This window comes from Sardina pilchardus, chromosome 11, assembly GCF_963854185.1.
Source record: "Sardina pilchardus chromosome 11, fSarPil1.1, whole genome shotgun sequence".
NCBI classification, from domain to species: domain Eukaryota; kingdom Metazoa; phylum Chordata; class Actinopteri; order Clupeiformes; family Clupeidae; genus Sardina; species Sardina pilchardus.
The window spans coordinates 33,787,154-33,812,407 of NC_085004.1; the positions used below are offsets into that span (position 1 = coordinate 33,787,154).

The window sequence follows — 25,254 nt, forward strand, 5'->3', positions numbered from 1 at the left end:
ATGTCGATGGGGGTGAAATGGGGATCGAATCCTCTGCATGAAGAGGTGTGTCTTTGACATATTGGTGACGTTCCACTTGTCAATCACTTAGGGTCAGATCCTTCAACAGCTTTGCTTCTACCCTGTTCTATACCTGGTATGGCCGACACAGATGACTGTCATAACATTATAAAGGAGGAGGGGAAATGCTTGCCCTAGATGGCCTCAATGGAGGGGAGTGAGGAACTGGTGATGTGTTTTGATGGTAGGCAGAGCAGTTGCCAAACTGTGACACTGGATGCTCTCGATGGTCCAGCGGTATAGTTCTCCAGGATCCGAGGAGGCAGGTAGACCTTCTTTAGTCTCGCTGGTGAGTCTTCTTGATCAGAGGTGCATTCAAATTGGGCAAACAGTGGCGAACATTCGTGGTGAACATAAACTTTAAACAGTTCAATTTCAATGATTTCGTGCCAACATTCCATTCTAAAGGCAATTGCATTGTTACCTTCGTTGTGTTCGCCTATGTTTGTGAATTTGAATGCATCCGTTTGCAAATGTTCGTCTGTTTGTGAATTTGAATGCACCTCAGGTTAGAGGAGTTGAGGGTGCAAGAGAGGTCCTCAGAGATGTGCACACGTCCACATCCGTGCAGCCCAGTCTGTGAATAGTTTTAAATCCCTGTTAAAGACCCACCTCTTTCATTTGCTTTTAAGGGTCTCCCTTTTTTGAGTGTCTGTGCACAGTGTCCCTGGTTGCCTTTTTAAATGTTTCTCCTTTTGCATTATTTTAACTCCAGTTATGTGCCTTTTATTTGTTCTTTGCGCTTTAAGCACTTTACTGTGAAGCACTTTGGTGTGGATCAGCCATCTGTAAATGTGCTAGAAATAAAAATTGACTTGACTTGACACCCAGAAACTTGAAACTGGTGACACGCTCCACCTCAGTCCTGTTGATGAGAATGGGGGTGTGTGTGCTAGCCTTAGACTTCCTAAAGTCCACAATGAGCTTTTTTGTGTTCTTGGTGTTGAGAGCCAGGTTGAGAGAGAGAGCCGTCTCATTGTTGCTGCTGATGAGACCAATCACCATATGTCATCTTGACAATGGTGTTGGAGCGTGTGGCAAACTCAACAACGGTGTTAGAGCCATGTATAGCCATACAGTCATTTGTGTTAAGGGAACACAACAGTAAGACACAGCCCTGTGGTGCTCCTGTGTTGAGGGTAAGGGATGAAGAGTGCTTCCGAAATGGTATGGTGCTGTGTGGAACCACCTCAGGGTTTTATTGGAATGGACCACCCCTGCTGTGTGCTCGTGTGACTGGCGCAACAATCATGTGTCCCATGGTGGCTGACCATACCTGCGCTGGTGCTTATACACTCCACCATGCCTTAGCTATGCTGCTAGGCTAGCATAGCGCTGCCACAGACTTTTCATGTGTCATCCCATAATTCCTCTTCTCCTCTCTCCCTGTCTCTCTCAACTCTCCCTCTTATTCTCTGTCTTGTAACTCAATTCCCTCTCCTCCTCTCTTTTTTCAACTCTCCCTCTCCTCTCTATAATAATAATAATAATAATAATAATAATAATAATAGTAATACATTTTATTTGTATTGCACTTTATATTATGGTCAATCTCAAAGTGCTACAAAAATATAATGCAAATGAATAAGTATAACATTATATAGCACCATTGATATACTTATTCATATTAACCATCATGACTTATAGTAATACTAACCCACTCTATATCTCTCTTTCTTCCCCCATACTGGTAAACCATTACCAGTCATCAGCCATCCTTTTTTTCTGGCCCTCATTACACCTGAAGTCTCCGACTGCTATACCATCGCCTGTTGCTGTCCCCTTGTCCGGAATCCTGGCCCACGCACCCTACCCACTACTTTCTCTATGACAATTCCTAATCCCTGTGGACAATTCATTCCCTACACTGGACTATTTGAACTTCCGGACACTAAATGACCTTACTGTCCTGTAACTGACCCTAGGCAGATGGGTCAGGCCCTTGAGTCACGGATCTGCCCAATGTTTCTTCCTATATGTATCTCCAATTCTAGGGAGTCTTTCTTCGCCCCTGTTACTCATGGGCTTCTTTGAATGTTCAACACTCTGTAAAGCACCATGAGACATATGTAATGTTTTGGAACTCAAATTTAATTGAAATGGATTCCAATCAGATTTTGGAACCAAAATCCTAGGATTCCAATAGCAACAATCCTATAGGATTGTCCAAAACGCAAAATCTGCCTGGAATCTGATTGGAATCCTATAGGACTTTTTGATAAGGGTGATTTAAAAAAAAAAAAAAGGCATACAGACCATGTTTGATAATGGTGGAGGCTATTGGCCATGTATAATGAATGGTTCCTAGAGGGTTGCTGAGTGTATTGTGAATGTAGATATTACATGAAATGTTAAAAGTAGCAATTGGTGAATAAACTCTTTTGAAAGGTGGATAAACTCTCATAAGAGGTGGATAAACACTATTTCTGAAATTTCAGAGGTGGGTAAACTGCATTTAGGCTACTTGCGTTTAGCCTCCACTACATCCCTGATTAAAGAGTATAACTAAAGATGGCATTAGATGACTTGCCTCATGAGAGAAGCAAACCTGAGAACACCCATGATTATATGACTAGCCTGTGATCATGTTATGTGTTTTACCATCACAAAAAATCTTGAAACTAGTAGCTATGCAAATCAATAGGCCTATTTGGTGACACTGTTGGAAAAAAAAACCCTAGGCCTACTTGACAAGGCCTATAGCATACTATTTCTGAAGTTGTAGGCTACAGATAATAAAAGCACAGGATGGTGTGCCAGTTTGGCTGGTGATCATGTAGGCCTAAATTGGTGAGATTTTCATAAGGTCAGTGAATACGCAACAAGGCCCTGCCAGGCCTACTTCTAAGAGCACCCTGCTCTACCTCAAACCATGGAATGCCAGGGATTTACATTTTCATGAAGTGTTTGCAAGTGAGTCAAAAATAATGGATACCGCTGAAAACATCACGCTTGTGTCTAGTAGGCCTACATGTCCATTTCAGCATTATCCACGACCACATGACATGCTGTATGACCGGAGAAAAGTAAAATGAAACAACACCAGAGACAGAGAGGGATTTGAACCGGGCATCAACGACAAAAAGTTTGACAGACTTACTCCTACACACACAGTAGCCTATTAGGCCTATCACTACACTGTGCAATGGCGGAATTGAAACTCAACTCTCAATGATGTAAAAGTCAGACTAAAATGTTGATAAGAATTTGATAAGAGTCAAGCTTTACAGCCAGGCTTGTGAATGTGTGAATAGACCAGGAAGGATCATTTTAATCTTGTGTTTAAAAACTGCCTGATTATTTTTAGAATGCTGAAGTTATATATTCCACAGAATTTTGGGACTCAGCACATTTTCAGTTTCAATATTTTGCTACTACTTGCAAGCAATACCTTATTGAAATGCCTAATTCGCCCGAAACTTGCTTCCAGATAGCCACCCCATGCCTTAGTACTTGCCAATTCTTGCGTCAGCAATGCAGAGCCCCCTGTATTCCAGCCCTTGTTTTCCCGTTCTCCAGACAGAATTCCTGCTCTTCTGCGCTGCTGTTGCTCGTGGCAAGCAGGCTGCGTTCAACATTGGATAAGTGATCGTCTTTCAGACTAACATACGATTTCCCCCGTCCCCGTTCTTGGAATGCAACTCGTAGGCTTGTTTTCCCCCCTCATAAATCAAATGATAACGCTAATCCCGTAGTGGAAAGTGTTTACCAGTCTCTGGGAATGTTTTCGGTCATATCGCTATGGATTGAGTCTTTTTCAAACGGCTGAACAATTTAAAGGATCAGTCTTTCGCGTGAGTGTTTGACTACCTACACGAAGACCGGGCGGGCGAACCAACTAACGTTAACGTTACCTAACTTGATGTTTCGTTTGGTCTGTTCAGGAAAAAAACTGGTCCCGAATGTCTCCACGTATTGCAAAGCTTATACTCGGGAAGATTATTCGTCTTATTATCTAGGAAAAGGCGTGTGTTAGGGACTTCACCCACAATACGGATTTTCTTCGAGGGATTTTCTGAGAGGATTATTTTTTTAAAAAGTGATGGCCGAGCGGGGAGCAGATTTTCTGCTCTCTCTCATCTGTCTCACCTTTCTACACCCGCTTTCCATGGCCGTTCATGTCGACAAAGGTAACGTATACAAACACGAATTCATGCCTCGAACAACGTTACGCATTGTACATATTATGAATATGACCATGAATTGCGAGTCGGCTTTGTTTTCTTGACATTATGTTTGGATGTCGACAAAGGCAAGCTCTGGAATGCAGTTTACGTTAACCCCCAAGCTGCTGCAGTCTCTCACACCAGATACAAGTGGCTTGCGAGCTAACATAAGCTAACGTATTTTAGCCACTTGTCTGCTTGCTTGTGGGTAACGTTGGCTTACGTTGTACGTAAAGAATACTATGCTTTGTTGAGCTGGCCAAGTGTGTTTGAAATTGTAGCATGTCATATTTGACACAACAAGAAGTAAATCGCGTGGGTAGCACACAGTCAATCCGAAGAAATAACTAACTCAGGTCACTGGTTATTCGACTCCATTATAAGTTAGCTGTAAGTTGCCCATGCATCGCTATCTAGCTCCTATCTAGCTAATAGTTAGCTGTTATTACCTGAACATTGGGGTTTTAAAGATAGCGTGCAGCTCGTAGCATTTTAGGAATTAAAGATGGGTCACCTTCAATGTTGCTTTTAAAGCTAAGAAGTAACGACACTGTAGCTTGGGTGAAAAAAAAAAACCCGATTTATAATGCAAGTTAACAGTAAACTTATTAACGTCAGATGGAAGTCCGCAACTTTGCAAGTCATTGGTTGGGCATCTGCACGTGAATTAAGTAACGTTAGACAACGTTAACGTTAACGTAATGATCAGTGGTGTTAAAACAGGTTGTAGTGTCTCGTGATAAAAAATAGCCTGTTACATCTCGGTAGTAGCAAATGCTAACTGGATGGCCGCAGCTCTCCGACAATATGGTAGCCTGATTGCAAATTTGCTAACGTTGCTGTTATCATGTCGAGGTATCATGCTATTTTCAGGGTGCTAACATTAAATAACAAATGCAACTGCATTGATGGGACGTAACGTTGCATTAAAGGAAATGTGCAGTTCTTGGATGTTTTCAACAACATCAAAAAAAACCCAGAATGTTCAGCGCAAAGATCTCTGTATAAAGCGGCATCATACGTTATTGATTTGTGATACATGTCATGATCAAATCATTACAATGGATAAATAAGTTATTTGAGATGAGTATTCCGCTACAGGTAACCTGTGTCTATATATTATGTCAACAACAATAAAGCTTTTTGTTGGGCTGGTCCTGGGGTAGGCTTTGTTTTGCTAGGGGGATGATATGAGGTAAAGGCCTCTGTAGCACAGAGTCTGTGCTGCGTTGAAACATCACAGGCTTTCCTGGAGACCACCACAAAAGGGGGAGGGGAAGGTATGGGGGCAGGGTAGAATGGGCAGGCTGTGTCTGGAAAGTAATAAAAGCAGGAGATTAAGGGGAACGGGGGAGTTCCTGCGGGAGTTTTGATTGATTCCAGAGAATTGGAGGAGAATTGGACACTTGTGGGCAGAGTCTCAAATTACTAATTGTGGGTTCTCCAACTGAAAATATCTGTTTGTTTTACACATACACACACACACACACAGTTACAATGATGTTTGTGTGCTCTGAAGTTTCCTGAAGCAAAATGTGTTTGCTTTATGGAAGGCAAGAGGAATTCATCTGCTGGAGTAAATTGAAAATCATAGCTTGTATTCACAAAGATCATCCCAAATCTTGTTACAAATATCTCTCTTTAATGGCCTATCAGACTTTGTGATCATTTATGCAAAATGCGATTTGGAGCAAGATTAACCAAGACTTTTTAAAAGAAATTAACCAAGACTACTTGCACGCTGGTAGGATATTTGGCAGGTTATATTTCCAAACTTTTCGGCAGCTCCAGTTGTGGAGCCTGATCTTAGTTGTGATCATTTGTAAAGCAAATCAACAACGCAAATATTCCTGCCCTCTTGTTGTGGTGCATTAAACTAGTTTGTCTATTCAGTGAACTGTTAATGTTATGTTCAGTATTCAGTTGGAACGGCAACAATCAGATTTCTGATTTCCAATAAAACCATGACCATCAGATGTCAGATTATCCATCTGGGATATTGGAAGGCGCACAGTAGCCACACTTACATTGACAGTTTTCTTTTTTTTGTCTTTCTGATGAAACTATTCTGATTGAAAAATGTGTGCCGTCTGTTTACATGGGATACACTCTATTCCGATCAGGTGCTTTCAAGTGCTTTAGAATCTTTAATCTTAATCTTTTCATAGATAAATATAGCAGTAAATCCGAATGACTGTATACATGGCTGTTCATTCAGAATAGGAACGGACTACACCACCTATTTCATTCCGATTGAGGTGTTTATTATGTCAATTTTTATTCCGATTGAGCTGTTATTCTGTTTCTAATCGGAATAGAAGTGATCGTGTAATCATGGCTTGTGTTTAAATTGTGTGGTACATAGATGTCCATCTAGGACAATAGGCGTGCAACCTCCATCCTCAGAAACCAGTTATGACTTCCTTGTTATCTCATAACATACATTTAGGTGAAACTCTTAAATCTTTGTTGATGTAAATGTTTCAAACTCATTGAACTAAAAAGCATGGAATCTGAATCTTTTGGCATGTGTTTTGACTCTTCCATCCATCTCATTTTAGGATGGAAAATATTTTTGCTTAATATTTAGGTCTATCCCTTATTGATAGTCCAAATGGCTGGTGTCAAACCCTATATTATCTCCCATTCTAGATAATAACATCTCCCCAATTTAATGTGTAACTTTATTGGTGTTGCATGGCTTGATCTTCTGAGCTGAGGGGATGTTTTATTTTTGGACAGTTTCCTTATTCTATTGTAATTCTGGGTTGCCCTCTGTTGCTTTCATCTGGACCCGTATTCACTAAGAAACCAAAGGCTAAAAGTAGCCTTGCTCTTAAATAGCCAATTTAGGAGAAATGTGAGGGGAAATGACAAACATGGACTTTAATCTTGTGCTGTTTTTGCTTTGATACTTGAGTTTCTGTAAGACCTTACACCTCTGAATGGACTCTTCTGTTAAAGCGTAACCTAGTTCGTAATGTTCCTTATAATCAACACTATTGCTATTTGAATTCGTTCTTCCGTTGGAGACTTCTGTTCCGGTAACTGGTCTGCAGATGGCAAATCGTGTTGTATGTTGTCGATACAGGTGTGTCCTCCCTCCAGCATTATATACATGATTGAAGCACCAAATGGTTACTGCATTGCTGCTAAGTTATGACATTGGGTGCCTTGATAATGTGGAATATTGGAAAGCGTGGGCACTTATCGCATAGAGGAGGGGTTCCCTGGTGTCCTGGCTAAAATCCTAACCTGGCTCTTTCAACTCATTCACTTTGGCCCCCTAGTCACCCCCTTGTGAAATTGACTCATTCATTCATTCCCTCAAAATTGCCATATAAATGCAATTGTGGTGTTTATTGAATTATTCAGTTGCGATGTGATTAAGGACCAAGCATAACATGTTCATTTTTTTTTTTCAATCGCATTAATCACGTGCCGCCAAAGATTATTTTACACCGTCGCTCTGTGGCTGCGTTCTATTTTGACCCTTTGATGCACCCTTTATTCAAAGATCCTTGTTTATTACTTCTGCTTCTTGCTTCTGCCTGGTCTTCCTCCTGTTGTCACTGAGGTAATAAACACCAACTCCGTTCTTAATTCCCGGCCGGCTGAATAGTGTGTTTGACTTTCGTTTTGCTTGCTTTATACCTCCCACCCAGTTGGTTCAGTTGACATGGAATTAATATGTCACCGAAGGGCTTCAAGTTATACGAGCTAAACTTTGTTACAACTGAACTGAACATAGTTAATGTAGATATGGGCTAGGCTATTTCAGTTTTTTTTATAACGTTTACATTTTATGCATGCACTGTAGCATTTATTTCAATTTCTTCAGTTTTGTTTCTGAAGGTGACATTGTGTTGTCTCAGGTCGAAATTAAATTATGTTAAAGTTGAGTTCATAAAGTAAGCTTAACTTTCTATGCATTCTTTAGGCTAGATTCCCAATTAAGATACATTGGTAATCATTGCTGTAGGCCTACATGGTTAATAAAGTCTTACGAAGTTGTGAAATACAGAATGATAGAATGTTTTAATCGTGACGAAATATGCAACTGATCACGATTAGCTATAGAAATTCAGTAATTAATAGAGAAAAAATGAATAGTTTGACAGCCTTAGTAATTTTCCTACCATATTTGGGATCAACTGCACTGACAGAAATGTCAATTTGAACTCTGGTATTTTGTATCAGTAATTTGATTTTGATTGATCCAATTATTGATTGGCTTCTCGTCATGCCCTGCGTCTGCGGGACACAAACACAGTCTATATCAGGCCTATTAGGCTACTGCAATCTATAATCCAGAGCCATTGCATCTGTCTCCCTCCCAGCCTCACGATTTGCACTTCCCTTCAGTCTTCAGCTTCATACCCAAAGCACAGCTGGAAGCCTGCTGTAGTGTGAGCATAGCTCAGGGATGGAAACGCTACATGCCTGTTCTAGCGCTTAACCCATTAAGTGCTGATCAGCCCACTGGATGATATAGAGACAGTTTTTTACAATATTTTGGAAGTCTCACCACACTAAAACATAAGCTAGTCTGATTGTGGGGTGTTAAATATTTTTTTTACGTCAGGATGCTGGTGGATACAAAGCTGATGGACATTAAGCGTATGCGCTTGACACAGTTGTCTCAAGGCTCGCTCTGGCCTGCAGCTCATGGATGTAGAAATTTGGGGCATATTTATGAGCGCTACTTGCCTACTGCACTATGTGATTAGGCCTAGTTATAAGGCTATTGTTCTAAAATCTGGCCTTGATGCAGGGATTTGCTTTCTTTCTGCTAAAATGGTGAATAGCTGAGGATAAACCAAGAAATATAAAAAGCTGAAATAGCGTTTCAAAGCAAAAACTCAAGCTTTCATCAAAGGCATGGGAATCATTATTTAATGTGGACCAATTAATTAATGGGGTTATTTAAAAGTAATGAGGATTCTGTTTACTTACATTTACTCTCCCACTTTGCACCACAGCCTTTCTTTAATGAGGGAGAAAAGGAGATTGAAATGTAGCTTGCATAGATAACCCTTGGGTTTTGTTGGCATCAACAGATTTAGATCAATAGATCAGCTAGGCAAAAATACAGTTCCATTTCAACGTGAAGAGCTAAGCTAATGACATTCTTAGTCATCCTTTGCATTGTTTAGTACAAGTTAAATCCTTCCTTGGTCTACCAAAGAAGCCAGCTTGCGCATTGTGTACCCTTACAGAACTTAACTCGTCCCAGTTAAGCACTTTTCCAGCTATGCAACTTTCTTTAAATTTAATTTCTTTAATTTCTTTAATTGCGAAACATTGATTAGAAGTTAGACATATCAGGACAGGAGAGTTACAGCTTCTTATTTCTGAGGGTTTTTATTAAGTAAAGCATCTCTACAAGGCAAAACCCTGTTTGCCTTTCTCAAGTCGGCAGTATGCCTAGTTCTAGAATTCTTAAATAATGTTACAAAATCACATTAAAATGAGGATCCGATTTGGTGCTTAAAGGCATCATGCACGTTTTATAGCAAGGCTATAACATTTCAAAGTGATTTTGATGGTGAACTAAGGTCCACACAATGTCAGATTTGTTTGTATCTAACACACTTTTGTTACGATGTGCCTTCCTGTCCACATAGACCACCTTATCCGCGTCCCCGAAGCAGATCAGTTTGTATCTGCTGGTGACCCCAAAATCATTTTGCACTGCAGCACTTCAGTGTGTCTTGCGCAACCATCTGAAAAGAGATGACTTAAGTCCATGTTCCCATCCCTGATTTGTTGTGCTGATTTTATGTGACGATGGCCATGCGCTGCATTTTCTTGAAGTAGGCTAAACATAAATGTCTTCATTTGACGAGTAGCCTACAGTGATTAGAAAGCCTTTGCAACTCAGTTCATCACCTTATATAGTTATTAGGGCCCAAGCACCAAATGGTGCGATAGGATTATTATTATTATAGTTCATATCCTGCTGTGCTTTGCATTTTTTGAGATGGTTCCCATGGGCGAAAAGTCTTGAAATTTGGCACACACATCCAGTGTCAGTCTAGGCTGGGTGAACCCTGCCTGAACTTCCGGGAAATTAGAATTTCGCTCGGCAGCTCAGGCTGGACACCAGCAGATCAAAATCCTCTGCTTACTGCCAGAATCTTTGGCTCCAATCAGAAACGTCCATACTCTAGTCCTGGGATGCTATTGGCCGGTGACGTGACGATAACGAAACTTAAGCAGCAATGGAACGAAAGCAGCAGCCGCTGTCGCTTCTGTTTTGGAAGATGTTAATGGCTTCTTTGAAAACAGAACAAAAACTTGCCCTGGAACAGTTCATACAGCAGAAGGACGTGTTTGCGATTCTACCGACCGGCTTTGGTAGGCTAAAAGTTTAATTTACCAACTATCCCCGGTCGTGGCAATTGCGTACGGAGTCATTTGAACGATGCACATTGATCACGCCTCTTTTGCAGTAGAATCAAAGCGCATCTTCCCCAGACTAATGTTCAATCTTAAAAGGTTGAGTTTAGTATGGTGAAAACCAGACTAGTGTCAGTCATTACTCAGGGAAAAAAACTTGACCCCGGGCCCAGGGACTCGCAAGTGTCCCCCTACAGGGTTTCCCATACATTGACTTATTTGTGGCGGCCCACCACAATATCAACACTGACCACCACACAATGATTTTATGTTGTGGGTCATTCCACGCCAAATCAACCAGAGCCCACGCACTTGCGTCTCAAAAAAATCTGAAAAAAATACCATGTGTGCCTATGTTACCCAGGAGACACTCTGTAAAATGTTTTTGTGCTAAGATCAATACTTTTCAAGTAACAGCCAGTTTTACAGGGGGAGGGGGGTGTCAAATTTCTTCTACCTCTTTTTTTTGTCAAAGTTCACAAGCTCATTGCTCAAGAACTAGAATCCGTAGGAGGCTCAAATTTTGCAGGCTGGTGCATAAATAGGAATAGTATGCAGTAAAATCATTACGAGTAGTCTGGATGATCCTGCATGGTCATAGCAGTCCCTCAAAGTTGATCAACATTTTATTGGAGTTTTTGGCTGTGTTCTGTTTAGGCCTTCAGAAGACACATTGTTACTCAACATAGACTCTTGGGGTTTTTTTCTTATTGAGATAAGTAGAAACACTCTCCGAAAAAGCAATGAAGAGAAAAGAAAATCCATCAGGGACTGAACAGCAGACCTCACAAGTTTGAAAAATAAATTTGGATCTCATATTCAGAGCACCCTAACACCTTGTGGGAATATACAAAGATTTTTTTAATATATTTTTCGTTAATCTGCATTACCTCTTCTTTTTAAAAACACCAATTTGACTTGTCTTATGCAAATCTTTCTTTTTCATTTCCCACCCTGAACAAGGGCAAAATGCACCATAGAGATCTATTGAGAGATTTGTTTTGCATAGAGTAACCACTAGGTGCCACTAAAATCACTGAAACACTGAAATTGCCGGGTGGGGACAAAACATATTGATCTCAATGGTGCATTTTGTCCATGTTAAGGGTGGAAAATGAAAAAGAAAGATTCGCATAAGACAAGTCAAATTGGTGTTTTTAAAAAGAAGAGGTAATGTAAGGAAAAAAATTGTGATGGTGTTCTGCCCCATTTTCTCACAATGATTTTTTGAAAATGTGGTATTTTTGGACACGCCCAGCATTCAATGGCCTATGGAAGAGTATTTAAATGCAAAGCTTACACTGCACAAAATACTTTATTTGAACTCCTTCATAAAAGATGTAGCTGCTTTGAGGTCATTCTCCTGAAGTACATACACTATATTGCCAAAGGTATTGGGTCACCTGCCTTGACCCCCACATGAACTTCAGTCACATCCTATTCTTAATCCATAAGGTTTAATATGACATTGGTGCACCCTTTGCAACTATAACAGCTTCAACAATTCTGGGAAGGCTTTCCACAAGGTTCAGGAGTGTGTTTATGGGCATTTTTGACCATTCTTTCAGAAGCGCATTTGTGAAGTCACACACTGATGTTGGACGAGGAGACTGGCTCTCAGTCTCCGCTTTAATTCATCCCAAAGGGGTTCTTTTGGGTTGAGGTCAGGACTGTGCAGGCCAGTCAAGTTCATCTACACCAAACTCTGTCATCTATGTCTGTATGTACCTTGCTTGGTGCACTGGTACATAGGGGTGTAAATCGGAGCCTTCATGCCGATTCGATTCGATATCGATTTCCTAGGTCAGCGATTCGATTCTTTTCGATTATTTAGAATTCCAACCGATACGATTCGATTCGATTCGATCCGATTTTTACATGATATCTATTAAGTTTAAAAAATCTAGAAAAATAGAAATAATTTGCCTTTTATTGAGAATACAGAAACAGTAGCCTATTCTATTCACATGATGTGTATGTTACAGTATAAACAGGGCCAAATGATCTTTCTACCAGCCTTTTAGTGCAGTTTCTTCCTCCACACGCTGTGACATACAGTAGGCTACCTGCTGACTGTGAGATAACCTAATACAAATTGTAGGCCCAATATATCTGCTATTGCATATGCATTTTGTGTGTAATCAATATTAGAAGATTAATTAGCTAAACGTTTAACTTTAGGTAATTTAAGTCATAGGCAGCCTTCACTGTATTGGCAATGTGAGATTAAATAGGTGTCTGTCACTTTAAGGACGTGAACTTGCGAAAACGTTCTGAAGTTGGAAAGATTTCCTGGCCGTGTCGTAGCGGTACAGGCTATGATATAGTTGTCACTGTTCAAAATAAATCAGTCCACAACTGGAGGACTTTTTGAATCTGAGGAACATGCTCAACCAAGACAGTATGGGAAACGAACACAAATCATAATCTGAAGCATGTTCAACTAACGGGATAAACGTTTCCCCAAAACTTTAAATTGATTCGTTTGGACACTCGTTTCTCCAATTCCACTTCGTCCTAATAACTGTTATTAAATAACACCTGCTACTCAGAACACAGAAATGTTCAGAACACGTAGCCTAACTTGTAAAACGAATAACTAAAAGGTCTCTAATGCATTGGCCAAATGTCATTGCGTATAATAATGAATGACCAACGTCACTGTTTGCGTGCTCACTTGATCTGACGAATCCATCAGCTGTTTTCCACAGGGAAAAAACGTGTGCATCAGTGAAGCTATGGTAGGCCTAACAGTGAGGGTCACTAAATGCAAAACGTAGTCCACCAACTTATGCGATGATGACAAAATTCGCAGCCTATAAACGCTTTGATGCGGTGCTGAACGTTTACAGTGAAGCATGTATGTCAACAACCCGCCAATTGCGAATGACCTTTTAATTCTACTCCCAATGCAGATTTTCACTCGCATTTGGCAGTTGGCAGAGGGTGCCAATTTTAAACCCCTACTAGGCTATAAAGTAGAAGACAATAATGAGGATAGCGCTACCCGCAGATTAGGAGCAGGTAGGCTACGCATAGGAGCATATGCTGAAAATAAACAGACGGAAAAATACTAAAATAAATACATTAATCGATTATCTTGCGGACGTATCGATGCATTGAATCGTCGGCTGTAAAATCGATGCATCGATGCAAATCGATTAATATTTACACCCCTACACAGTCATGTTTGTGATGTATTGTAGTTGTAATACTCCTTGCCTGTTGGTGGCGCCCTCTTTGGTTCTGTACCTGAGTCTAATATGTAGTGTGTAACAAGTGAATTACATGAGTTCGTAATGACACAGTAAAGTGATGGTCATGCTGAAAGCAGTCTCCGTGGTTTCTCATCAAATATAATAATACCCAAATATCACAATGTTGAAACAGAAAGTGGCCATCCCCAAACTGTTCAACAAAGTTGGAATTGTCCAAAATATCTTGGTTAATGCTGAAGCATTCAGAGTTCCTTTCACTGGAACTACTGTAAGAGACCAAGCTCAGCTCGGGGATGGACACTTTTTGTTCCAACATGACTGTGTACTAGTGCACCAAGCAAGATCCATACAGACATGGACGACAGAGTTTGGTGTAGATGAACTAAACTGGCCTGCACAGGGGTTCAAATAAAGTATTTTGTGCAGTGTAATCTTTGTGTCATAGATTTGTTTTGCATTTAAATATGCTTCCATAGGCCATTGAATGCTGGGCGTGTCCAAAAATACTACATTTTCAAAAAATCATTGTGAGAAAATGAGGCAGAACACCATCACAATTTTTTGATATGTTAATAATAAACATCTAATCTTTCCCCAAAAAATGTTTCATGTTGGTAGATGCTGTCATTTTTTTGCAATAGGATGTCAAAAATGCCACAAAAACGTTTTCATCAATTTTCAAGCTTCAATATCTTCCACACTGTTCACTACTTAAGGACAGTTTTTTAACACAATATACAGAGTATACATGGGAAGGTCTGTATTCAATCTCAAGGTTCTAGCTTAAACATGAAACTTTCCACAGGCCTTCAAAGATGCTGCCACAAAGCATAGAGTAAAAATTTCAAGCAAATTCAAGCACCACAAATACTATGATATACCCAAGCAACACCCTTGGAAATCCAAATTCCTCAAGACATGGTAGCCTATTTTAAGCATGGGAAGTTTGAATGAGCTAGCTTAAACACTTTTATAGTATTAGCTATTTGAAAATGGCTCTTCAGAAAGCACTGCTTAAAAATGCAGGGGGTGGAGTAGTTGCTAAAACATGTTTTGTGACAAAACTATTGGGAGTAGAGAGCTCATACTTGGGACTACACCTATTAAGAAGTGTGTGAACAACCTTGATTTTTTTCAGCCAAATCTGTGACGTTCGAGTGGGGACATTTGTACGTTTGGCATGGATTGACCCACATGCAATGCTGTCATGTCAGAGCGGCCAAAGCGTCCAAAGATTCCCACGGCGTCCTTTGCAGGACGTCCAGAGCTTCTTGGAAGCTCAAGTCGGTGGCTGTGTGTACACCCTATGATTGATTGTCAAGTGATTTAACAGCCAGCAACTAAATGTCCAAAGTCAGAATGAATTCACGGGAGTTGTAGCCTACTGCAGGGGGGAACACTCATCTACCAAGGTGGCAATCGTAGCGGTTTGACTTTTAAGTCCAAGTCCGTCTTTTTCACAGTCTTGAGTACAACATACAAGACATGTTTGATATTATTGCAAGTCTTTTTAATTTTGCCTCATGTAAATACAACATGCACCTAAGGACACACTATATCCATTGCCAGCAATTTGACCCTTTTTGTTGTGGCGTTGTATTGGAACAATGATAAAGTTATTATCATAGAGATTCAATATTATAAGAGGTAGGAAAAAGCGCAACATTGAACCTTTAAAAAGCTGCTCCTGCAAAAAACCCTATCAAGGTGGGCAGGTCCTTTCTTGACTTTGTGAAATAATTATCATAGAGGTTGAAATAGTATTGGGTTTTGTCAATTCTTGTACAGTGTACTGACAGCGATCATGTGTTTGAGCAAGTGACGAGCACTGTACAGAGTAGTGATTTTTATTTCTTAAAAAATAGGCCCTGGTCTATCTTTTATAGAATGTTAATATATCACAAATGTGCAATACATTTCGATCTAATGGTCCACAACTTACACCCTGATTCATGTTTGGCCCTTGACCGGGAAGAATTTGGGCATCCCTGTGATACACAATCTATTTTGAAGTTGTTATAGCCTACATACAGAGATGAACTGGGTCTAAAAAAAGACCCTGGAATTTCTTCTAAACTAGTGCAATGCCCGTTCAAACATGCCATTCCTGTAGAAAACCCGTAGCCCAATTACATGCCCGCAGTATGCCTGCTTTAAAAATAGGATAATGGGGGGGATAAAACCGGGGTGTAATATGAATATTATAATGTATTAGCCTATAATTAATGTGGAGTAAGCAAAATTTGGGCATGGCTGCATGTGGCATTTCAATAGATCAGAATGATGTAAGCCTAACAGATGTTTAGAGTTAAGGCTATATGTTTACTGTTAAGCTTATAGGGCTCGGGCACACGCGTTGCATTCTAGGAATATTGCCACCATGTTGGTAGCCCACCGAACGTAATAACCCATTCATTCGGATGCAGAGGACAAGAAGCAGAAAATGTATAGTATTAGCAATTCTTTTCCTCTTACGATCGTGGATTGCGCTGTTACACCCCACTACACTGCAACATACGACCAAGAAGGCAAAAACTAAGTAACAGGAAGGAACATACTAACAGGTGGGAGTAAATCCATAGGAATCCATAACAAACTAGTTTTCACGTCACAATCCCAAGCCCGATAGAATAACTTCCTGATACTGAGTACTAACCATTTTGAGGAATGAGGGGTGGGAATTGGCAAAAGAATGACAATTCGATACTATTGCGATATTTGGGCCAAAATTCGATATTATTGCGATTCTAAACATATTGCGATACAACAAGTATTGCGATTCGATTCTGCGATATATTGCTATTCATGTCTCATATTATTCAAAGGCATTACAAAAAATAAGGAAAATAACACTGTTCAACTCACTCTGTCATGGCGTGGTGCATATCAAGGTCCTTACTATTGGCTTTTTGTTGAAAACCGAAGTACACCCACACTTTCAATGTGATGGAGGGTCGTCTATAACAGGTTGTGATTGTGAAGCCATTTTTATTTGAAATTGCCGTTGAATGCACAATAAACCGCCACAACAAGCGCCACCTTGTGAGTGTAATATCTTGAAATTCCCCTTGGGGACTCAAATAAAAGTAAAATAGATAATTAAATTCTATTATTAAATATTGCGATACTTTGAGCTACTAGTATTGATATAATTGCATGCACAAAATATTGCGATACTGAACAGAATCGATTTTTTCCCCCACCACTAGGAATGATGCATCGTTTGAAATTTGCAATGATGTGACTTCTCTGATGTGATCTCTGATAGCCTGGCCTAGGCCTTTAAGTGACATCATGCTCTGTCTGCCACTTGTTGTCTGTAGCTGATCGAAATTACATTTGCCTAAAGCTTTGGTGTAAGACTATGTTTAGCCTATTGAATAGCTAACATCTTGTACCTTAACCCGTGATCAGTGCTGTCAACACTCTGCTAATCCTCTCTCTCTGGTCCTGGCTCTGTGCTGCTGGGTGAGTATGAACGTATATTTGGCGCAAAAGTCGCGAGAGCATTTAACTGCAGATTTCTCATGCGTCACAAATGTGTAACTATAAATTTGAAGTTGTACATATTTTTTTTTATACCTTGTTAACACAAAATAGGCGCTACGGGTTCACTAATCCTATCCTGTGCATCACAACTTTCAAGTGCCTTCAACACTTTCACCCCAAATGCACTGTAACGGTTGGGGCAAAACACATTCGCACATCCGTGTTTCATAATCTGAGAACATGCACAACATTTGTGCATTTGTAAACCCAAATATGAACTAATGCATCAGAAGTTGTGCATCTGTGAAATATTTTCTCATTAATAAAATTCTATATATTGCTGTGATCATTGAGCATTTTCTTGCACGACTACAAGTCAATTAATACAAGTGCTCGAATCTGAATTACGAGTTTCAGCTGTTTTCCGGACAGATACTTGCATCTCGCTAGGTGGTATAATTGGCGCAAAAGGATTTGTTTGTGCACGCCGAGCAAATTGATCTTATTTCCACTCCGAGCACACTGAAACTTTTTACCCCCGTGCCTTATTCTTTTTTCAGAGTGCTGGTCTGAATTTATGAACGCACCCTATCTGCGCGACATTGACTGCAAAAGTAGCCAATCACTGCTGTTGTTTTATTTTATTTGTTATAGCATAGTCATGAAAGTCAGATTTGAAGGCAGTTTACAGGCAGGCCGCAGGTAAAATCCTATGGGCCGCTAATTGAATACGGTAATGGTATGATGTTACAGACCCTCACAGTAGAATTATACACTACTACAGGCTTTTTGTAAGGGACAAGTATTGGGCTACAATAAATCATTCGAGGAGTTAATTTGCTAATAAATATAGGCTACCTTTATTGGAGAAAACTGGTTAAATGTCACTGTTCTCCACTCAGTTTTTCGCCTAGCCATACAGGTGATTTAACTATTTGGATTCTGTAATACATACAGTAGGAGGTATGCTTGGCCACTCATCAGGGTAAAAATGTTGATGATTGGTTGGATTGGTTTTTTTTCTTAATGGGATTTCAGGTGGGTTAGATAGAACTACTCCTGCATGTACTCTTTAACTTTAGCATTTGTAATACCCAATACTGTGATGCTACCTACTATATGGTTCGTTATCCAAGTTATCTAGATACCACGGAAGGCTCTCAGTCAGCTTTCTATCTCCGGTGGGGCGGTCGCGCTTGGGTGTTGCACCTGGTGCATGCATTCCACGATGTTGAAGAATTTATGCGGCACACGCAAAGTTGCATAAAGAATTGTTCTGGTGGGCATATACAAGATATCCAGTGTATGCTTGAATATGAAAGGAACAGAATATAACAGGAGATGCTTCCATGGCACATAGTCAATTCTAGTACATTTTTGTATTATTATTTTATGCATCACAATTTTTTGAGGCTATAACGACACAGTTTTTGCATCCTTCTTCCACTTGTATGGAGGTGATGTGACGCAAAGAAAAAGCAAGGCTTGATAATGTTTAAAATTATTGTGATGTTGGCTACATTTTGGGGGCTTCTCTGTATTACTGTAGTCCAATAACATTAGACAGTTACCATGGAAACTGTTGAGACCCACAACAGCACTGGTCTCCCATCCCCGCCTAATCATCTAAATGTGGCCTTCTATATGCCATGTCTCAGCAGCATTATCCTTGTAGCCCCTACTCATCAGAACACCACAGGGATCCAAGAGAAGTTGAGAAGTATTTTTGTTCTGCTGCTACTTATGTGACTGCAGTGGGAAAAGGGCTTTGCAGTTTTCTCTCTCTTCTTTACATGGGAGTAATTGCCTCGACAGGCTTATGTCTGGCCTATGTAATTGTGATTATGGATGGACCTGTTCTTCATCTGGGCCATGGCTTTCGGGACCCAAGAAAACTGGAGCAAGGGTGGGCTGTGCATTATCACAACATATCTTGTGTAACAATAGGAAAACGTCTAAGTATAATTTCATATTATGCGGCATAATTTTTTTTAGTGTTCGGTATCACACTCTCAACTGCTAACTTGGTTATATAAATTGCAAGATGTATAACAATATAAGCTAAATGGTGACCCAGGAAATGTGTAGTAAACAGTTTCTGAATCCTCAACATAATTCCAAAAATGAATACACATCCAAAAACAATTGATTAACAAAAATGATACAGTTTATTATACAGTTTAATGCATTAAAATGTATTCTTGACTTGTCTTTTTTGGCTAAGTTCAAGTTCATTTGTTGTTGACTTTCCCTCTAGATAGTGCATGCCACTAAGGCTTATGGAAACAATATGGAATTAAACAAACTGGCATTGCTATATCTGGTAACAACTGCTAACTAGGGATGTCCGTGTCAACCGATTTTACTATTTACCGTGGTGTGAAACGTCAAGGTTTATAAATCGTGAAGGCTCCCTTACACTGTGACGCCCAGTTGACATAAAAATATACAGCTTGTACCATAGACAGATTTGCGAGACTCATACACTAAGAGAGCAAAGTGCAGCTGTTACCAGATGCACTATTCTATTGCACCATTAATTGCATTGCTAACAGTCAATGGTGTAGCGACTACATCATGCTGTGTAGGTTAACGGCTGTAAAATACGAACATAGACATCATGGTTTGTTTCGTTTTTGTGATGAAAATTAAATGAAATGCTGCCACACTGCTGACATTGGACAGTGCACCTATTTAAATTAAATGATCTGTTTAATTGTGTTATTATACATCTTGACTTAAAATATTAGGCTATGTAAATACATTCTTAAGATTCTTTAAAAAAAAAACTGCACCGACCCGAGTTCAGTGACCCCATTACGTCACTTTCTGCCATATTGGACCCACGCCATAGTGGATTTACTCCAAACTCTATGAAAAGTTTCAGCAGTAACAAATTTCATTCGATTTTCACAGAACTTGGCGGAGATGATCTTTAGACTGAGCCGCACAAACGATTCCATGTTACGATTTTTCAATTTCATCTTTGTTTGTCCGAGACGGCCAATCAAATATCATGACAAAGCCGCCAAACAGGAAGGGGACTAACATCTCGTTGACGCTTTGAGTGAACATCACAAAGCTCGACACCATTAGTCAGGACACTGTCCCAATCACGTACGGCAATTTCTATGCATACATTGAGCGTTCTAGCACCTCCACCAGTTCAGTGTTGGACATGTGTAGACATGTGATTGTGACTTTCACAATTGAGGTAGTGTCTGAATCCTTGGACCATCCCGAATTCTTCAACCCCTAAAGGGGGCGCTGCAATACAGGAAATAAGCTTGTATCTTAGCAACACTTTGATGTATGAAGTCCAACTTGGTACACAGACTTGGTACTTGATTGTTATGACGCAACAGGAATTTGACTGTATCTCAGTAACGCTTTGATGTACTAAAGCCAAACTTGGTACAGGGAATCGGTACTTGATTGTGAAAACGTGAACGGTGATTGCTGACATTTGGCCTCTAGGGGCGCTGTAATAAAGTAGATGAGCTTATATCTCAGGCTCAGCCATTCTTTATCCAATTGCCATCACCTTGCTGTGAGTACTTGTTCGCCATGGCAACACCATTCCTGTTAGTGCACTGCTAAGGCACCCACACTGCTGCTTGCAGCTATATTTTTAAGTGAAATTGTTTCACAGGTGTATAACTTTATCCCATATTCAAATGTTTTTCCATTGTTTACCTCCGCCAAGGAGGTATATGTTTTCATCGGGGACCGGCGTTTGTTTGTTTGTCTGTCTGTTTGTTTGTCTGTCTGTCTGTTAGCAACATAACTCGATAAGGATTTCGATGAGATTTTCAGGGAAGGTCGGACATAATTATGACCCCAGGCTGTTTGTTACTTAGTCGATGCATTGTACAAAGTGATGCATTGTTATTGCACTAGTATCCATTCTATTCATTTGAAAATGGTTGCTTTGTGTTTACATGTGGACAGCAAATCCGCAAACATCTGCTCCTTGGACCTGGACCTTGTCAGTTTGATGCTTCTCAAGCTTTTACGACTCACTTTGAGTTACATACTATCCTGCCAGCTGTGAATGTAACATGGAGAATGAAATACAAGCTTCTGTCTTTAGCTGTATATCTGTAGTGCAGTTGAAATCTGCATTTTGAATTACGTTCATGGTCATGGTTATATATGCAAATGATTCAATGAACGTGTGATCCACGCTTCAGATGTCCTGTGCAGACGTGCGATTCTGAAATTGCAAACCCACTGTGTGGATAGAGAACATATTCAAAGTGAAAAGGTGTTTTAAAATGGAAGCGGAATGCTGTGGATGTAGGCACATACAAGTTTACCAACGATTGCCAATGGATATTTCACCTGTAATAGGCTTCAAGTCACTGAATTTCATTAACATTTCATGGCCTATTGCTGCTAGTCTCTTCCTGTCTGAAAGTGACCAGAGGCTTCCTTCCAGTCTATTAATAAATACCGTAATTTCCTGACTATTAGCCGCGGCTTATACATTGATTTTGCAAAATTTCTTCAGCTATGAGGTTAATACAGGGGGGCAGTTAATATGGTGTTAATATGGTTTTGTTTCTTTTAACTTGCATAAAACACTATCCTGCGGCTTATACACAATGCGGCTTATATGCGGGAAATTACTGTAATACACTTTTGGTTTCTGTAAACTGGCAATAGACATTACAAACTGTAAGTGGTACTAGGGCTTTGACTTTTGGCCAAAAATCATATTCGAAGTTCGTTTGGTTATTAATATCAAACTTCGAATGTATTCGAATATTTGTTAATAATATTTTTACCATTATTTTTATGCTATTGGAAAAACACAGCATTCATTAAGCTGAATTTCCTTTTCCTGCTCTCCCTCCGTCTCTCTGTCACTCATGCGTCTGTGTCTCTCTCTCTCTCTCTCAGAAACATACACACACACACACACGTTCACAGCCCCTCCACTCCGTGCAGACCGCGTCTGTCTCCATGAAAACAAGATCCCTGGAAGCTTGATTGCACCGACATAACGCTGTTCAGGTGGAGGCACTATGCATACAACTTTACCAAACAGTATAGCCTAAGTAGCCTAAACTCATTCTCCATGGCCCGCTTTCTCTCGTCCTCCCTCGTGCGCGCTCAATGGACACCCGTCCCTGGACATGCATCCTAAACCTTCACAATCGTGAAAGCAATGACGCATAGAAGACAACAAGCTAAATTATCCGGTTAGCATGATTAGCATGCTGCACAGATTAAAACTCTTGCATTCAAGTTGATTGACCATCTCAATACCAATGTCTTCCAACTCCAAGACTTAAAAGGGCCTGTCCCAATGAGGAAGTTACTAGCTTACCTTGAAACTTACACACACGTGGGGAAACTGAATAGGCTAGTCAAACCACTCGCTAACATCACCTACAGGAGCCCAGATGAGTAAGCCTAATAGCCTTGCTAATGAGCTCTTGATTCACGACAGATGTGAGAAAGCCGCTGAATCTGAAAACAAAGTTTGCATGCAAACACATGTACCAAAAAATAATGCTCATAACAGGTTCGAATATTAAGAGCTGCCTAAAATTCGTTCGAATATCATATATTTTTCAAAAATTCGAATTATATTCGAATAACGAAGTTCGGAGTCAAAGCCCTAAGTGGTACAAACAGATATTTTCCTTGCAGTTATTAGGGTAAGCACAGTGTATCTCTAACCATGTTAGTAATATTTTGTATTGTGCATAACTGGCAAAAAGCAAACTGGTCATTTCAACATGCATGCTTGCATCATAAGACTAAATTGCTTGGCATAATTAGCCCTTTTCACGTGATGTCAGACGAAGCGTTGCTGGGTATCCTCCGGCATGTTCAGCCGCCAAATACTACAGAAGAAGAAGAAGAAGTATTCATGGGTTTCATCAGGTCCCTTTCCACAGGTGTATACAATCAAGCACCTTGATTATCAATGCAGACTGCATGGTGCTTGATTAATACACCTGTGGAAAGGGACCTGATGAAACCCATGAATACTTCTTCTTCTTCTTCTTCTGTAGTATTTGGCGGCTGGACATGCCGGAGGATACCCAGCAACGCTTCGTCTGACATCACGTGAAAAGGGCTAATTACTCCAGTATTATTCAGATATCTAACATTAATCAGTTCTCAGTTAAAATTGACCTCATTACAGGTTAGTTGAGTTCTGGACTATTTAAAGACTTTAGGAAGTCGAAAATGAACTTTGGACATCTAAAATGAACTGATTGGGTCCAGACCAATACCAGAATCCACTCTATGCACGGAAAGATGGCTAACTTATTTCCGGTGATGCATTAGCTGTGTTTTCTCGGCATCTTTTTATATCCTGCTCCTTACATGTTCACTACGACACTGGATCTTGTTAGCCCGATAATAGCAATTTTAACACATGTATAAATCCTTGTTTATGGTAATGTGCTGATTCACAAGATGCAACACCCAACCAGGTCCATGCACACACTAGTAATGTTAATAATACATAAACAAGCCAGGTCAAGAACTTTCCATGCATGGGATGGATTGATCTGGCGTTAACTTGGCTAAGATTGTTTTCCAATTGTCCAGGTGCTGCCAATTGTACACTAATTATTAATCACTCTTACCTAATGAGAGAGCTGACACACAAGGAGATGATAGCAAGTGCTAATCCAGACTGAGAGACAAACCCAAACATATGATCTAATCTGTAATGTTAATCTCTGGGACAGTAGTGCTAATTACATGAAATAATCCAGTAGCAACACTCAATCCATATGTTCTTAAGCAAGCTAGATAATACTCATGAACTTCAGTACCTAAAGAGGAAGCAGACGTAGGGTCAGATGGTATCAGATATCTTAACTTAAATCTGATTGCATTACTAGGCTTGTTAAAATTGTTAAAATGAAGCCAGTCATGGAGCATTATGTGTGGCAAAAGATCTGACAGTCATTTATCTGTAATGTAACAGAGACATGCATGCATACTTTGTGCATGTTGCATTCTTACAATCTGATATTGTACTACCATTTATTAAATCTATATTTTTCATTTACCTCTGTGAATCCTACAGTGCATCTAGAGCTTGTGTAGGCTACTTTTTGCACTGAGCTAAGCTGAAATGGGAACATCAAATGAAAACAAAGACTGTTATGGGGAACTAGAGAGGGGCAGAATGAGTGAGTGTGTGGCATTCCTGGGCATCCCAGTGGAACAACAGTGGGGCTTAAAGGGCCCAGAATGGAGGAGGGGTGAGATGGCATCAGTGCAAATAGCCCCTCTAATAATGGTAATCTCTGCTTGCTTTTACCCACACTTTATCCCTACATTGTAGTCTAAAACCTTCCTTGTTCCTTACAGAACTTCATTAAGGATTGAAAAGGGCCTCTTGGGGTGGCAAAATACTCAAAAACACTCAAAAACAGAGGATACAGAATTGCAGCTTAGTTTCATTCAGTAGTATTTGTGTTAAATGCAGAATGTAGCGGAGTCTAAACCATCCTACATGGGAAGCTGTCCAACAGACCAAACAGTGGTGTATTGATAAACTTTAACTTTCCTCATTTAACCCATGCTGCTCTGTGTAGCCCTCATCACAGACATGGGTTCCGCCAAACTCTAGTCAGCTTGTAAATTTATTTCTGTACCAAGCTATTTAAGGGAGTAAGGCCGCATCTAGTTTCAAGTAAATTAGTAACAGACCTGTGTGTAGCCGCATACTTTGATGTGTCTCTTGCTGCGGTGTCAAATGTCTCCTCATTGAACATGTTGGAGTAGACTTTCCACTTTCAACTTCAAGGTATTATGAGCTCCATTATCTTTCTTCAGAAGTTACCATAGATGACCGAACACAACATAGACTTTTTTGTGTATTGAAGAACTTCACAATTATGATATGGACTTATGAAGCAATGCAATTGATGTGCATA

General features: G+C 40.1%; 1 protein-coding gene across 3 annotated transcripts in view; it reads left to right on the forward strand.

The window, feature by feature from the left end:
• The first annotated feature begins 3,607 nt into the window (after nucleotides 1–3,607).
• The window catches only part of neo1a (neogenin 1a), a 75,658-nt gene continuing 54,011 nt past the window's right edge, over nucleotides 3,608–25,254 (forward strand). For all 3 annotated transcript variants that reach the window (XM_062549838.1, XM_062549839.1, XM_062549840.1), the window contains exon 1: nucleotides 3,608–4,190. In XM_062549838.1, coding sequence (XP_062405822.1) covers nucleotides 4,103–4,190 — 88 coding nt within the window. In that variant the 5' untranslated portion in view covers nucleotides 3,608–4,102. The remainder of the gene's footprint in view (nucleotides 4,191–25,254) is intronic.